This window comes from Corvus brachyrhynchos, unplaced genomic scaffold (genome assembly GCF_000691975.1).
Source record: "Corvus brachyrhynchos isolate BGI_N302 unplaced genomic scaffold, ASM69197v1 scaffold258, whole genome shotgun sequence".
Lineage (NCBI taxonomy): Eukaryota > Metazoa > Chordata > Aves > Passeriformes > Corvidae > Corvus > Corvus brachyrhynchos.
The window spans coordinates 3,486,163-3,503,322 of record NW_008240122.1 but is presented as its reverse complement, the minus strand read 5'-3'; the positions used below and the strand labels follow the sequence as shown (position 1 = coordinate 3,503,322).

Genomic DNA, 17,160 nt, shown 5'->3' with positions numbered 1-17,160 from the left:
CTTTTACTTTTTGTCAAAAACTTGCACAGAAGAAGAGAAGAAATAGTACAGATATCACTTCTAGTATTTCATAAGCAGGACATTAGCAAGATCACAATTTACTGATCTGATATAACGCTCTGCAAGGTCAGTAGTTGCATTTTAACCTATGAAGACAGCAGTAAAAATTTAAAGCTCACATGAAGAAAATGTTTGCAGAATACCACGATAAACTAAGCACATGGCCTAAAACATTCTTCCTGACATACAACAGTTCAGAGTTATAACCAGGCCTGAATTTAACCCAACATAATGTGGCATAATCTCTTTCATGGCTTTTGTTTTCATGCTCAAGGTAATTATGACACTACTGCGTTCACTATCACAATCCAACTGTGATTTGTTCACTGTCTAGTGAACTACATGGATTTCTTACCTTCAACCCGTGATTCCAAGTACTTATCCAACTCAGCATCTTTTTTCACTGCCTCATCTGAGACCTTAGGAGCATTTGAAAAACAAACTAATACAATACTCATGTTATCACGACTCCCCTATGTGACAAAAAAAGAAGAGAAGTTAGTATCTTTAGTCTTATTCTTCATTTTTCTACTCTAATCACATCTGTACTTTTTCCAAATACAGTACTACAGATAAACCTGGGACAAAAAGAAACCCTGAAAAACCCCTGTATTTAGATCAGTAAGAACCCTTAAGTGCCCCAACTACACTGCTCACTGGAGTAATTCCACTAATTTTGACTGTATAGACTCTTAGTATTGAAGTTTAAATAATTGATGGACTAATCTACATGTCAACCATTTAAAAACAGTATCAATAAAACAGGTCAGAAATTAGATAGCTGTGTAATGTTACCTTAAGCCAAATTGTAAAACAACTCCTGTTGCAAAATGACATGCAGAACACTCTCCAATACTATTAGAATAACTTAGCTCAAGCAACTAATTTGTTTTAGTTGCAGGGCATTCATGTAAGCCATTACACACATTACAAGTCTGTTTATCAGAATGCACCTGTGTCACAAAGCACCTTGAAGCAAGTATAAAACATAAATGCTTCGTATGGCCAAGCTAACCTTACAGACTATCATGTGCCCAGAAATACCGCCCAATGGCTTTTTTAGATACCAATTTTAATGGCAGTTCTTTACTAGCATACTCTGATAACCATTTTCTTGCTCATGTTTCATTTTCAAAATTATAGTTCACAGCCAAATTCAAAAACACAATTCTGAGTCTCTTACAAGGGGATACAGCAGAACCATAATTTAAACTACTGGTTTGAAAATGAAATCAACTTTACTTTTTGTGTAGAATATTAAGTGCCATTAGTCACTGCATATTGTTGCTGTGTAAACCCAAGCTACTGGATAGTTCTAATCATCTATCACAACAAATTCTTCTCCTAAAGCAATTAAGAATTTGACATTAGAATGAATTCCTTCAGAAATACTACTTAGGAGTTAGCCTACGTTCCCTTTTGTACCAAGCATATGATGACATCACTTAGTATTATGTGGTACAATTCACAGCCTGAAGACATAAGACAACATTCCAGTATTGTTACAGGGATCCAGGATCTGACTTTGGAAAACAAACACGCGGTCAGCGCTCAGTTTTCCTGGAAGTATCTCAGAGTGATCATCCTTTAACAAGGCTGGTTGAGCTCTTGGTCAGAAAAGCCATGGCATTTAAACCAATCATACACTGTATGGTATATGCTGGAATACAACCCTGTTTCTGGAAAAAACACACAACTTACCCTTTAGAGTTACAATTGTGAATTTTAGTATTTTCCTCAAAATGGCATGTTTAGTCTGTGGCCTAACAAAGGAACTCTGTTTGTACTAGCAGGAGTTGCACTTTTCAGGGAATGTTGGAACTAGAATACCTATTTAACATATGTAGACCAATCAGTAGTTGCTCCAAACAAACTAAATTTGAGGAGCGGAAGCAAGCTCAGATGCAACGGTAGTGTTACCCCATCTAAGCTACAATGAGCTGAGGGCACCACTTCAGATGACAGACAAACATCACCTTGAAGAGGAGATGGTGCCAACACTGGTTTTACACAAAGGATACAAACGCTACCCAACTTCAAGGAACAAAAAAATCCACAGAGTCCCTGGCTCAAAATAGATTAATTTTACAATTTTGTAAAAAGTTTAGAGCTGGAACCACATGCAAGCATTACTTGGGGAAAAAAAAACCAGCGTTTATTTTTGCAATTGCTATTACCGTTCCAAGCATATAGGTTGAGGCTGTATATTCTTCAGCAAGGATATACAGTCAAATGGGTACAGAACTTTAAGGAAAAGAAGCTGAAGAAAAGGAACAGTAGGCCAGGAACAACTGTTAACACTGTACCCATCTAACCAGAAGATAATTTTAGAACAGCTGTTTAGAGAAAACAGTTACATACCTTATGTAAACAAGTGTCCACTACCCAATTGCACACTGTTTCCAGGTCATCTGATACTTCAAGTCTAGACTTTACAAATTCACAGAGCTCTTCATTGCTCATTACATCCCAGATTCCATCACAAGCCAGGATGATAAACTCGTCTTCTTCTGCCCTTAAAATTTCACACACCTCAGGCTCTGGAGAAACAAGTTGTTCTGTAGGGCCTTTACCATCCACACATTTGTAGTCATAGTCCCCCAGAGCTCGAGAAACTGCCAATGAACCATTAACACGCTGAATCATTACACTGCCTCCTGCATTCTGGATTCGCTCTTTCTCCCTTGGGTTGCAAGGTTTGTGATCCTGCGTTGAAAAACAGACTTGTCCATTCCTATAGAGAACAGCACGCGAATCACCACAGTTGATAAAGTACACATGCTCAGGTGAAATCATAACTCCCACTGCTGTTGAGCCACTTCTGTCCATGCCATTTCTGAGGTCTGAGAAATTGCGCATATACTCATCAATTTTCAAAAAGCCAGTTCTGATTCCACTCTTGACATTTTCCACTGAAGGTTCAAGAGCAGATCCAGGTTTTTCTGTTGCCCTAAAGTCTTCATTGTTAGTGATGTGTTCTAATAAGTGCGTGGAGCAGTAATTTGCAACACGAGATCCCGCGTGACCATCATAGACTGCAAAAAAGGACCAGTCCTCTAAGCCATGGGGAATACCTACAACAGCTGTGTGAGCATCTTCCATTTCCACTCTCCATCCCTGCATACTGCTGAGGCCGTAACGCAAGCCATTCCCTGCACCATGAGCATTATGTTTTTCAGTTTTTGGTTTATCCAAAAATGCACCCATGTTTATGCAATATTGAATCTGGAAAAAAGAGAAAAGAAGTCTTATTTATAAAGCCACCGTTCCATACAAGCTTTGTTGTCCGCTTCTTGTGTTTCTTCTTCATAAAACAAGTGATAAAGCATGCACACATGCAAAAGTCAACAACTATATTGGAGGAAAAAATAATTAATACATAACACAAATGAAGTGTGAATTTACAAATCTCTGTTTGCATTTTTAGTGGTTTTTTGGTGGGGTGCTGTCTTTTTCGAAGAGCTACTTCATAAAAATTAAATGATCTCCATATGAAGGCAGAGTAGATCACATACCTTTGCAGCCCTGCTGATTTTGTCATCCTCTGCAGAGACTAATTTGTGATGGAAAAACAACAACTATATCACTCCTACTCTTTTTCCAGTTTTACTGTGGCATGGAGAAAATCAATTCATGTTCATAAATAAGAACGGACTGGTCTCGCTAGCTTTGCATGTACCATGCTACTTCTGTATTCTTGTAAGGCATGGCAAAATTGTGACCATAGGGGAATACACACCATCTGCCAAAGGAACCAAGGCAGTAATTCCCAATTAAATACAAGAAAACCTCTCACAGGAATCTCTTAACAAATTGTACTTAGTCCTTCATAAACCAACATTTCAATATTTACTATGGAATCACAGAATGGTTTGGACTGGAAAAAACTTTAAAGATCATCTGCTTCCAACCCCCCTTGCCATGGGCAAGGACACCTTCCACTAGACCAGACTGCACAAAGGCCCATCCAACCTGGCCTGGAACACTTCCAGGGATGGGGCATCCACGGCCTCACTGGGCAACCTGTTCCAGTGCCTCACCCTCACAGTAAAGAATTTCTTTCTTATCTCTAATCCAAACCTACCCTCTTACAGTTTGAAGCCATTACCCTTGTCCTATCACTACACTGGGCCAATAGTCCCTCTCTAGCCTTCTTGTATGCCAACTTTAGACACTTAAAGGCCTCTAAAAGATCTCCCCAGGCTTCTCAACCTCAACTGTCAGCCATCCCTAGAAGACTTTCATGTGCTTACCTGGCATTTTAAGTTCAAAGATCTTGATGTTAAAATTTATTCAATTACAAGAGATATGAGCTAAGGGAAGTAAATAGTCCACAGAAAGCTAGAAGTTCTTCAGTATTTGGAGACCATCTCCAGAGAGCAAGCTCACAGGTAAAATGTGAATAATCTACACTGAAGCTTTAGAGGACTTCTGAATTCCTCTCCTGTACTAGACTCAGGTGTCTCACATAGACCTGAAAAGCTACCTTGCCCTTTACAAAGTCAGCAGAGAACGCATTCTTTAATCCACAAACCTCAGAAACTCAGTCCATGCTAGAAGTCATCACCCTATGAAATCCTTGAATTACAGCAAATTTCATCCAAAAAGAACTGGCAAGAATTTTGCCATGACTGATCCCAAGCAGTCACTAGTCTCTGATACAGTAGTACCTACCAAGTCTACAGAGTCATGATAACCTAGTTCTAGTTTAAGAACTTGTTACCAGGCCAGGAAGAGGTTAATTAATCCTTACTTCTGCCATTTCCCTCATCTAAACACATATGAAGGATACACAGGACTACACACAGATAAACCAAACTTCACACTACCTTCTCTGCTACAATGATCTCCATGCAGTGCTGAGGATCCCCAGTATTATAGAGGCCCCAACAGCTTGCTCAGCAGGTTTTTGCAACACTGTAAATGGGTGGGAAGGACACACAATGTGTATCCATCACTGAGATACGTAATCAAAACTTTTCCCAACCCTTTCTCTCGAAACATCTGATTTTGCTTGGAAAACAAACAAAATTAATTAATTAATTAATGTGTGTCAGAGGGTATCACAAAAGCCAAGCAAGGCAGTGCAACATACCATCACAAACCGGAGTTCTCAGCGACCAATGTTCTCAGTTAAGAGTTGAACAAGTTCCACATAGTTTAATAGTGCAACTAACATCAGTAAAGGAGACTTGTGAAAGGATTCTAACAGCTTATGATCACTTATTCACAAATTACACACAATATAAAACTATTTAAAAGCACACAAAATAGTAAACAGTTTTCTTACCAGTAAAACTGTTGTACAGGACTGAAATGCTGCCAAAGTAACAGATATCCTCCAATACTTCAGACCTTCTATGAGATTCCTTTAAGTATGTCCCTACATGCTTAAAATCACAGATGTGGAAGAAATCATGTGACTGAGTGAGGAAAGAGATCAAAACCTATGTAACTGCAAAGGCCTGCGAGCTCAGTGTTGTGTTTATGTATGTAACACGTTTATATATGTAAAATAAAACACACTTCAAAAAAAACACACCAAATGCATGTGTCACACCTTAGTTTTACCTACTTCTTAAGTAGCTTCATTTTTTTACAACTCGGGACCAGAAAAAAAAGAAAATCACACTATTCGAGATTATATTCTTAATATTCTAAATATCCCATTTAATACTGCAAATAAAGGATGTAGAGATTGACTTGCAGTCAGTAAGTCTAGGAATCAACTTTCATCCTTTGCCTCTTCAGCTTTCATCACACATCTCCAGGAAGAACACAGCTCTACCTTCTCTATCCCTCCCATGACAGTATTGGAAGACAGCTTGGCCTTTTCTCCTCCACACTGGAGAAACTCGTATCTCACCTCTCCTCACACACCACATGCTCCAGCCCCTCAGTAACAGAATGGTTCTCTGCTCGGCTTGCTCCTCCATGTCTGTGCCTTTCCTGTACTGGGAGGTGAGCAGTCCACACTGTATTCCAGATGCAGCCTCACGAGTTCCAAACAGAGGAAAACCATCACTTGTCCCTAGATGCTGGACACACCTTTTCCAATATGTGCAAAACTTTCCTCACTACAGACACACTGCTCTCAAATGTTCAACTCATTTGCCCTGGTTCTCCACCAGGACCCGTTCCATGGTTCTTCTTGGCAAAGGTCATTCCTAGACCATCATCACCCGGGCTGTATAGAGGGACAAGGTTACTTTACTCCAGGTACATGACTTAATTATACCTCCTGAGGTTACCATCAGACCTTGGTAGGTCCAGCCTACCAAGATCTGTCTACTGTTAAGGCCTACCCTCGAGCTAACTGACCATGCCCTCATATCACGTATTTTAAGCATGAACACCCATCCACTGCTCAAGATTTTAATGAACACTTCATCATACTTCCTATTAGTCAAACCATCTCAACATTTCTTGAGGACTTTAAGGCATTAAGCCCCAAACATGCTTTGTAAAGCAAGATTTAGTCTCAAGATAAAACACAGTCAGCAGAGGAGCAGATGAAGCACCCACCTGCAAACCAGTAATTTAGTTATGGCTTGTATCAGCATAAACTCAAAAATTCAGTACATCCTTCAGTCTTGAGATTTACTTTCCAAAGATCCCATTTTTGTATGAAATTTAATTGCATAACAGATTGGTTTGAGAAAACATATTAATTTCCTTGTGGTGAAAACATTTACCCCACGTAAGATTATTAGTTGAAACTTTGAAAATCAGGTAGACCATGTCTACTGTAATTCCCAAAATTTTCTTGGAAATGGAGAAGGCCGTAGTTCTTGTCCATGCTCCACAGACTATTCTTTAAGACACTATATATTACTCAGATCAAAAATGAAACCCTAGGATTCTCTTCTCCTGGTAGTCTTTCCAACTCCTGGAAGAATAAAACAATAATAATCAAATTTAAAAAAAAATCTATTGCCTTGCAAGGACTAGTAATCACCAAGGCTCAAAGGCATTTGGAATGCCTTTACAGAGAAGGAATTACTTTATAGGAAAAAATTACTGGTCTTTGCCCCTCTCTGGCAACGGAGAAGCTGAATCTGAGCAGGACACTGCTAAAGCACAGGCTCCAGCCACCTCTCTAGGGCACACTGTTCATCTCTAGCCTTACATGATTACCTGAGTCATTTCCAAGAGAGTTTAGGGCAACAAGTCTCTAACAAAAGCTGACATTCCTTTCCCAGAGCAAAAATCTAACCCAAGCCTTCCTTCTCTGAAGTTCCAACCTAAATTTTTCTCTAATGCTTTCTACCTGAGTCAATTCCTACATGAGGTACTTATCTCATATACAGGCAATATAGGCAACAATTCAGGTTCGGGAAACCAAAGACATCTAGCCTTTTGAGGTATAGAGGCATGAAAGCAAAAGTCATGTCCTCTGACATGCAAGAAAAATTCGTGATCAATATCCTTTCTGCCCCAGCTACACAGTGAAGACTCTTTGGTATTAGATCAGCCACACAGTAAAGCACTTTAAAATCAGGTCTGTGCACAAGCTTGCGTCTGCATTTAAAAGACAAACAACCACACCTGCTGATTTTCTCCAAAGATCTACTTAAAAACTGACACATGGTTCTTGCTCAGGTATAGACATTAATGATTTTCTACTATATCATAAAGGGGAAATAGGCAGCTACTTTAAGGGAAAAGCATGCTCCTTTCTATTTATATTTATATTTAACAGGCAGAAATATTTTACTTGATGGCTGTCATAAAGGCCAGAGGTGTCCTGACTTGAGCTGGGATAGAGCTAATTGTCTTCCTAGTAGCTGGTATAGAGCTGTGGTTTTGATACAGTATGAGAATAATGTTGGTAACACACTGAGGTTTTTAGTTGTTGCTAAGTACTGTTAGCTATACTAAGTCAAGGACTTGACAGCTCTCATACCCTGCCAGCGAGACGGTGGGAGGGGCACAAGTTGTGAGTGACACAGCCAGGACAGCTGGCCCAGACTGGCCAAAGGGATATTCCATACTATATGACATCATGCTTAATATATAAACAGTGAGGAAAGCCAGCCAGGGCTACTGCTTGGGAACTGGCTGGGCATTGGTCGGTGAGTGATGAGCACCCACATCGTTCCTCACTTGTTTTGTATATTTTAATTATTTTATTATTACAATTTTCTTTCTCTTCTGTCCCATTAAACTGTCTTTATCACAACATATGAGTTTTCTCACTTTTATTCTTCTGACTGTCTCTTCCATCTGACTGGGTCAGGGTAGTGAGTGAGCAGCTGTGTGGTACATAGTTGCTGGATGGGGTTGAACCATGACAGTTGTTTTTGGTGCCCAACATAGGGCATAATGGGTTAAGATAATGACGAATCTGACTCTATAGAACGTATCAGAAGAAATTTGTTATAAGTACTCAGTTTAGTCACTGGTCACCATGGTGATGTATTTGCTCTCAAGGTTGGTGTCGTTGTTCCTGAAGCTGCGTTATATAATACTTCACTTGCATATTTTGCCCCCCGTGCTGTTTGTCACCCGTAGGACCTGAGCTAAGGTTATGTTGCTGCACTCTGTAACACTGGCTTACAATATGACAGAATTGCTGGTCATGAAACTGATCTGGTATTTGTACTCAGCACTGCTGCCATCTCCATACTTTGGGAGCCATCTATAGGAAACTACTAATAATTACAACTTTTACCTGTTCTCCTCAGAGACCTAATCCATGGGGGAGACTGGTACCTCCCTTCATCTTCCCTTTCTCCTCCGGGCTAATTAAAACAGCACTTGGGAATTTTTAATATCCTTGGGATGTTCAAACCAGCATTCCTATTGCTATGTCTTCTGAATGTGTTCGAGGTCTTGTTTAAGGATCTACAACTATTTCAGAATGCTACCCAGGGATTTGCCCTGAGGCTGGACAGTGGCAGGGCGTATGGGATACTACGGGCAAGTGCCTAGAACAGTGGGCACCTCCAGTGCTTTGGAACTTCAGCCCTGAACAAGTGGAAAATCTGGAAAGACTAGTTAAATATTTGGAAAAACTATGCTACCACCCTGACAATTCCAGAGAGACAAAACCCACAGCAACGTGCTGCGGCCTGGCCCAGGCCTACTGAGCCGTGTTCAATACTATACAGTGCCCTTGAGGGCAAAAAAGGCCTCTGTATGCGATGGTAAAATGATGGCACAGGGGCTACTACAACCCCAGTGACAAGCACTGTGGTTGAACCAAAGCACCAACTTGTGCCTGTAATCAGCCCCTGCTATACAAAAGGAGAGAGATATACGGAGGTGAGCTCATTTAGTGAGGGACAAAGCAGCAGGGCTATCATGAGAAGAAGTGGGGGGAGAGGCAGAAAGCATAAAAGACATAGTTAACCATCTGATCCCTATCCCTGAGTGAGCTGCTACATATGCAAAAAGATTTCAGCCACCATCCAGGCAAGGGCATCACCTGGCTGCTCCAATGCTGGAGCAACAGGGCCAGTACCCTGGAATTAGAGGGTAGAGAAAGTAAGCAGCTGGGATTCCACTCTACAGAAGAGGGCATTAACAAAGCAACTGGAAAAGGGGCACAAGCCCTCAGCCTCTGGAAGTGACTCCTGTCAGGTATAAAGGAAAGGTATTCCTTCAAGGAAGATGTTATGCCACCCAGGCAAGTGGACCATCATGGATAGAGGCATCCAGTATCTGAGGCGATTAGCCATGCTGGAGGAGATTTATGATGATTTGGACAACGAGCAGTTATCCAAAGACCCAGACAAAGCCAAGTGTACATGACCCATGTGGTGGAAGACTACGGGATGCACCACTGTTATACGCCAACTCATTGGCAGTAATGACCTGGAAAGACGGAGAGGGACAAATGGTGGACAAATTGATCAACTCCAATAATATAAACAAAATGCCTCTTCCTCACTACAGGCCTGTATCTTGGCTGTGGATAAGGAAGGCAGATGCACCCTATTCCCCACCTGTATGGACCAGTGTCCCAACTACTGGGAGAGTAAGCATTAACAGCACAGGTCACCCGGTGGTTTTACCTGTGTGACCACAGAGAGAACATAAGGAAGTGGGATGGAAAAATCTAGCTCGACCCTAGAGGCGTAAGTAGGAAAATTGCAAGGAAAAACAATCAAAAGAAGGGATTATTGCAGGACATTGCTGCTCCGGACTATAGTCGGCAGTTCCCCAGACAGAGTAGAGGGGCTGCTCTTACTCCTGATCTTCAAGGGGCTTCTGATTCACGTTTATAAGAAGTGAATCATGAATACTACAGCAAGGACTAGAGGGGCACTGCCTCCAGGCAGGTGGAGGAAAGAAACAACTGGATTAATGGACTGTGTGGATTGGATGACCTTGCAGAGCAGACCCACAGGAGTCGAAGGCTCTAGCAAACACTGCTGCACTGGGGCAGGCACCATCTGTGTTTCTGGAGTGACAGGGTAATCCCAACAGCTAACTCTGATGGAGGCCAAAGAGCCTGACTGGGAGTAAGTGGCAAAAGCACTCCATTGTGACTGGCCCTGAGACTCCAGTGCATCCTTTGACTAGACTGTCTCAGGAGGGTGTACTTCAAGGACCCAAAAGGTACTGCTGGGCTTTTGGTATAGCTGTCTTGGAGACAGTAGAAATTAAACAGCTGTCTACCTTGCCCCATCTTCTGGAGGGCACTTCTGGTGTGGGGCTGCTGAGGATCAAAGAACAACAGGTGCCATCACAACAGTGCACTGGCAGCATTACCACACCAACCAAAACATCCACAAGTTGATTTATCAAATGGAGAGCCAAGGAGAGATCAGAAGAATTCACTCACTCTCCTACAGACCCATATGGCCAGTGCAGACTAACAGGAGACTGTCATGGCCTGAATGAAGCCACGCCACCTCCAAGACCAGCTGTGCCAGACCTGCTGGAACTTCAATACAAACTGGAGTCAGAGGCAGCCAAGCAGTATGCCACAACTGATACTGCTAATGGAGTTTTCTCAAGCCACTGGCAATAGAGTGCAGGCCCATCCAGTACACCTGGAATCGACTATTCCAGGGGTGGAAACACAGACCTACTATTAGCCACGGACTGATCTAAACAGTACTGAAACAAGGCAAAGCTCTAGAACACCTAATACATTCATAATAATATTGTGTGAGGCAATACAGCAACAGAAGATTTTGGGAGAGGGAAAAAATAGTTCAAATCCTTCTGAAAACTGGTTTTGCCACAAAATAAAGGAAGGTCAAAGGACCTGAACAGGGGATCCAGAGATCATCCACAGGATTGCATTTGCTCAGGGATCTGGGTGCACTTGGTGGGTAATGCAGAAGGATGGGGGAGTCCGATGCGTACCTCAAGCGGATTTGATTCTGGGTAAGAACATTGAATGATTTGAACTGTATTATGTTATTTGCTATAAAATATTGTAGGTCATCACTGCTACAGTTGTTAAATGCTATATCAAGGGTATTGTAATAGAATTACCCAGATTAATGAAGAATGAATTTTGATGATAGAACCAGACAAGCGCAGCAGTGGTGGAACTAGTGCTGGCTTCAGCATAAAACAATCCAACACTACACACATTCTCTCCTGCCCTGAAGGACTACTATGACAGATGAAGCCCAAAGTCATGGACTAAAACTCAACAAACATTTTGGAGGGATGGCCCGTATACTATGGGAATGATATCTCTGTGTACATATCAAAATACAGGAAAGGTCATAGTGATTACTTGGGATGTGCTGTAAAGTGTGGGACCTGGGTAGGATGCAAATGGTATAGACTAAGGTGGGATAGAGTTTATTAATTTTCTTCCTAAAAGCTGGTATAGAGTTGTGGGCTGGATACAGTACGAGAAAAATGTTGATAGCAACAACTAAAAATGTAAGCATGCTATGTAGTGTTTATACTAAGTCAAGGACTTTTCTGCTTCTTGTATCCTGCCAATGGAGAAGGCTGGAGTGACACAAGAAGCTGGGAGGAGACACAGCCATAACAGCTGGCCCAAACTGGCCAAAGAGATACTCCAAAATATATGACACCATGCTCAATGTATAAACTGGAGAGAAAGCTGGCCAGGGGCTACTGCTCACACTGGTTGGCAAGTGGTGAACAATTACATTGTGCGTCACTTGTTTTGCGTATTTTAATTCTTTTTTTTTCCTTCCCTATCCCATTACAAAGTCTGTGTCTCAACCCATGAATTGTCTCATTTTTATGGTTCTCTTTCCCATCCCTTTGGGGAGGGAGGAGGTGGAATGAGCAAGCAGCTGTGCGGTGCTTAGTTGCTGGCTAGGGTTAAACCATGACAGCAACCAGCACGTAATTAGATTACAAAGGTCTAAAAGCCATAATCAAAATTTTTGTAGATACTATAAAATAATTTTCACATCACATGTCAGCTTCATAAAAAACATCAGAACTAAACTAATACCACCTTGATGGCCAATAGTCCCAAAGGCAATAATGTATCTTTTCATAATGTGAGAATGGTCCAACATAAATCTTTTGGGCTTAGGTCATAAAAGCGTACTGTAAAATGTCTCTTCCTCAGAAGGATTCACTCAACAGGCTAGTCATTTCTAATAAGTCAGTGCTGTGGAAAAGAAACAGTGCCAGAGTTTCCTGTTACAAAGCACATGTGCTCCAGCTATAAAAAAAGAATGACATTTCAAAAGAAAAAATGCTGCACTAGATATTAAAGATGTAAATGACAAATAAATAATCAAAGTATCTATGACAAACAATTTCAAAACTTACGGTAAGTGCAGGAAGAAATAACTTCTCCGGTTTAAGCAAAAAAAATAGAACTTTAGACTTGGTAGAACGCTCCTCTGTCTCCATCTTGCAGTGTCTCTCTAGTATGTGTTATGTGCACATACAGACTTTATGCAATACATGTGTCTACACACACTGCAGATAGTTTTGATTTTTGATCCCAGAAAACTTGGTCTTACTTCTAACTTACTGACCTTAAAAATACTGGCACTACATGAATTTACATTAGGCCAGTAGCTATTGAAGCTTGGCTGTAACAGCTACTCTAACTATGTAGCCACAAATACTGTCAGAGTCAAACAAATGACTGAACCTAAGAATAAGATCTGAATATTTTACTTTCACTGAAAAATGAACTACATAGAAGAAGAGTTATTACCATTCCTAGGGTTTATTTGTTTGGAGGATTTTGGTTTGTTTTAAGGTAATCTGTGGCCGTGGGTGTTGCCTTTAGGAAGGATGTTAGCTGACCAACAATACTGACAGAAAGAAATTAAGTATCAACATAAAACTTCAATGTAGAGCCTCCTACCAAAAACTTTTCCTGCCAGGATGTTGTGAAAGAAGCCAAATAGGCTTCTAAACCAGGAATTTCAAAAAACTTTGCAAGTCATCCCCATTACCAGGTAGCATACATGCCTAGGAGCTACAGCTGTAATTTTTAAATTAACTTCAGCATCTCTATTGTTATAACAGTTAGGGGGCAAAAACCCAATAACAAAGATAAACAAAACACACCTTTCCCCCACCACACTACTTTTAAACCAGCAAGTTACAAAGGAGATGAAGATTTGAGAATGAACTTCAGCTATTTTGAATTGGTCTAGAGGCACAAAATAATCACAGGCGTAATTTAATGCTGTAGATTCACATCTATTTTCAATGTCAGTAGCACTACCTGAAAACATTACCACTTCTGCTCTGCCTCAGCTACTCACCACTACATTGTGCCAGCAATTTCTTTTCTTTCAGAACTGCTGGCTGAGATGTTTTTGACCTTACTCTTTGAACTGTTTCACTGAAGAAGTGCAAAGTTAGCTTTAGTATTTCGAAACTTTGTGACTTTGACTGCAGTGGGTTTGGAAGCCAGCAGCTTAGACACCAGATCCAAGGGGGCTGTAACCTTCAACAGAAAAGACAAAAAAATACAAAGGAGCACCAGGAGCTAGGTTAAGGGCTATAACCTTTCTAGCTATGTTGTTAACACCAGAAAAACAAGCTTGTGATCCTTTCAGAGATTAATTTTATAGTCTGCTTTCTCGCACCTTACTAAAACATGGATGATGCTACTTAACTACAGATCTTCCAGCTCAGCTTATGTGGCAACCATCTGTCTCCCATGGACAAATTGCATACTTTATGCTGCGGCCTCTTATTTTTCTGGAATGCAGCTCAATAGGTACAAAGTTAGAGACCATACCTCAGACATTCAAGATGAACTTCACAAAAACCTTGAAAGTGGACTCCGAATCTAGCTTTCTAATCACAGCACTCACTACAAAGTCATCAGTGACCAGGTTGATGTATTTTTTAGCCACAGAACTTTTAGCATGCAGTTTCCTTCTTATTTAAGTCACAAAAGTCAATTTCACATAATTTCTGCGGCCAAATGAAAACTTTAAAAAAATCCAGTGCTTTTCTTAGCTACACAGAACCCTGTGCTTGCCTGTGTGACTTCTGATTATCAGCAGCCCTTATCTTGGATTAGCACTGCTGCTAGGGACTTAACTGAAGGAGTATGCAGTGTCATTCTCAGTAAGAAAGAGACTACTGTAGTCAATGTCATCTTTAATGTCACACATTTTAGGTTTTCAGGTAACATATTCAGCTGTTCTTTACCAAGGCTTCCTCCAAACACTACAAAGACTGGGAAATTCAATCCTGTTTGTTACCTGCAAACAGTTTATCAGAGTTACAGAGTAACTACACAAAAAATAATACATAACATAGGCAAATACCCAGGCTGGTTCACCAAATACAACAACACTGGGCCCAGACAATGCAAAGCACATTATTGCTGCCAGCACCTGCCCAGGCTGAAAAGAATGAAAGCTAAAGTCTTTAAAAGTAAATATAGCTCTGCCTAAGTCACCATTCATGCTCTTGTACCATTTTCTAGGAGTAGAAATTTGGTGCAGTGGCACTTCAGTGAAATGGGCCTAGCTGGTCAGTTCAGGTATTACCTGTCCAGGCATATGATCCTTGAAGTTACATTTTGTCCTTAACTCAAACCCTGCAACTCAGCGTGCCTTTATTATATCACCTGGAAGCCTGCACTGTCCTGCTGCCTATCCCTACTGACCATGCTATGACAAAATTTATATCCTATGATATTTTCTGAAATTCCTTGTCCGTATCTGCTCGTATTTCCTGTAGCCGATAAGCACGTTCTCATTTCATTACTGGGCTGTTCAAAACAGATGCACATGTGGCACTTGGATACGACAAAGCATTAACTTAGCATAAAAGTGATCCTTCGCAAATAAAGCTTATAATTATTTCTATGTAGAACTGCTGATTTGGTTTTCTAAATTCACTAAAACACCAAGTATTTTGAGTTAAATTTAGTTTGCTCCTTTTCAATCATCAATCTAACAAACAGCAGCCAGGTTTTTACTACAGAAATAGCACCTCAGATTTTGAAGAAAAAGAACCGAAGTTTACCCACTACACTACTGGTATAAAACTGAAGAATTTTACTCAATAGCATGACACATTATGTCACTAGGAGTGAGTTCTCCCTGGCTCTAAATTTAGGCACTTAAGACAACTTTTCTTACCTTTTCCAAAGTCTGTTTACAAAAAGCTTCAGACATGCTTTCGTGAGAATAGGGCAGCAATGAATCACCTATACATATCATCAATGACTTGTTCTTAAACAGGTCTGAAACACCAGAATAAGTGTTCTGCAGCAGGTCTGCAAAACCACAGTAAACCAATAAACCTTTATTTACATAATTGAGGGGTGATTTCTTGATTCACACAAAAATCTGAGGAAGCCAGACACAAGGGTTGGGCTGGATGAGTGCTAAAGGTCCACTCAAATTAAGTGTGACTTGCACAATGTAAGAAGGGTTGTGCCTTTTTACAACACGTTACATCACTGCAAAATAAGCACAGACATTAAATCAACACAACACTAACAAAAAACCTCAAAACAAACCACATTTGAACCCTTCTTTTATTTTAGCAGCAGAACAACCAACACCACCTCCTTGGCACAAACCTGTCACGGACTTACAACCTATGCATTATTAACTTCAGAGTAAGACAGACAGGACTGCTTCAGACCCACTGTCCGGACTCCTGCCTGTCACTACAGAAATGTGGCAAGCAACTCTTCCTGTCAAAGACACCAAAATGTGAATCAAAACTGAAAAACCTTAACTTGATCATAGTTCTGAAAACAGACACATGCAATAAAGCTATTTCAAAGACAGTCTTCAAAACACATAGTCCCAGTTTAAAAACAGAACTAAACCTTTCAGAAACAGACAACCCAAAACATGCAATCTCTATGACAGGTATTTGTGGTGATGTGGGTTTTTTTTCCATTACTGTGGTCTTATAGCATTGTAATTATCCTTTTTTAAAAAAGGATTCAAAGAACATTGACTCTTAGTTCCCTATACACGAGTTCAGAAGAAGGTGACAGAGTGTGACAAGAGTTCTCCATTGTCATCAGATAAAGTTAATGACAGAAAACCAGCAGCCAAAACATTTTCACTGACCTGGAAAAAAAGACATCAACCTTTATCCTTGAAAAGGTAATTCAAAAGCTGAAGCTACAGGGAACCTTGTACAGGAAATCTAGAGATTTTCTGTAACTGATTAAAACAGGTAATTTAAGTAGTACTGCTGCTGTTAGTGCATTTAAGAAAATACAGACCTTGTAGGAAAAAAAGCCACAGGCAGACAGTAAACTGATCTCAATCACAGTGGGCAAAACACTTAATGACTTTTACTGACACTGTACAGTGTGAGAACATAAACTTCTCCAAAATCTGGCTCAGCAGACATTTTAGGTGGTGAAAAATTACATTTCCCTGCCCCTCATTTATTAGCAGTGCTTTGTATTGCAACAGAAAGAACCTATACTTGAAATTTTATTTCCTCCCTGTTAAAAAAATAACAGTAAGCAAAATTCAAATACATTTAAAGAAGAAAAGGCATCATTTTATCCAACCTGTTCAGAAACTTCCATTAAATCCATAGTCAATTACAAATTAAAAACACAGTCAAAGTAAAAGCGATGACATATTCCCACAAATTTCGAAGTGGCAGAATTCGTTCTTACCTGTAATTTTAACCTTGTCAAGGTTCTTGTTCACTGCTGAAGAATTAGTTTAC

The 17,160-nt window shown here is 40.4% G+C and overlaps 1 protein-coding gene across 1 annotated transcript in view; it reads right to left on the bottom strand.

Moving 5' to 3' along the window:
* PPM1B (protein phosphatase, Mg2+/Mn2+ dependent 1B) overlaps positions 1–17,160 on the bottom strand; it is a 46,054-nt gene that overhangs the window by 18,313 nt on the left and 10,581 nt on the right. Inside the window, exons 3-5 of the mRNA XM_008641710.2 lie at positions 17,108–17,160; positions 2,422–3,285; positions 416–533 (exon numbers count right to left, since the gene is read on the bottom strand). The exon at positions 17,108–17,160 is cut by the window's right edge and continues 2 nt beyond it. Coding sequence (XP_008639932.1) covers positions 416–533; positions 2,422–3,267 — 964 coding nt within the window. The 5' untranslated portion in view covers positions 3,268–3,285; positions 17,108–17,160. The remainder of the gene's footprint in view (positions 1–415; positions 534–2,421; positions 3,286–17,107) is intronic.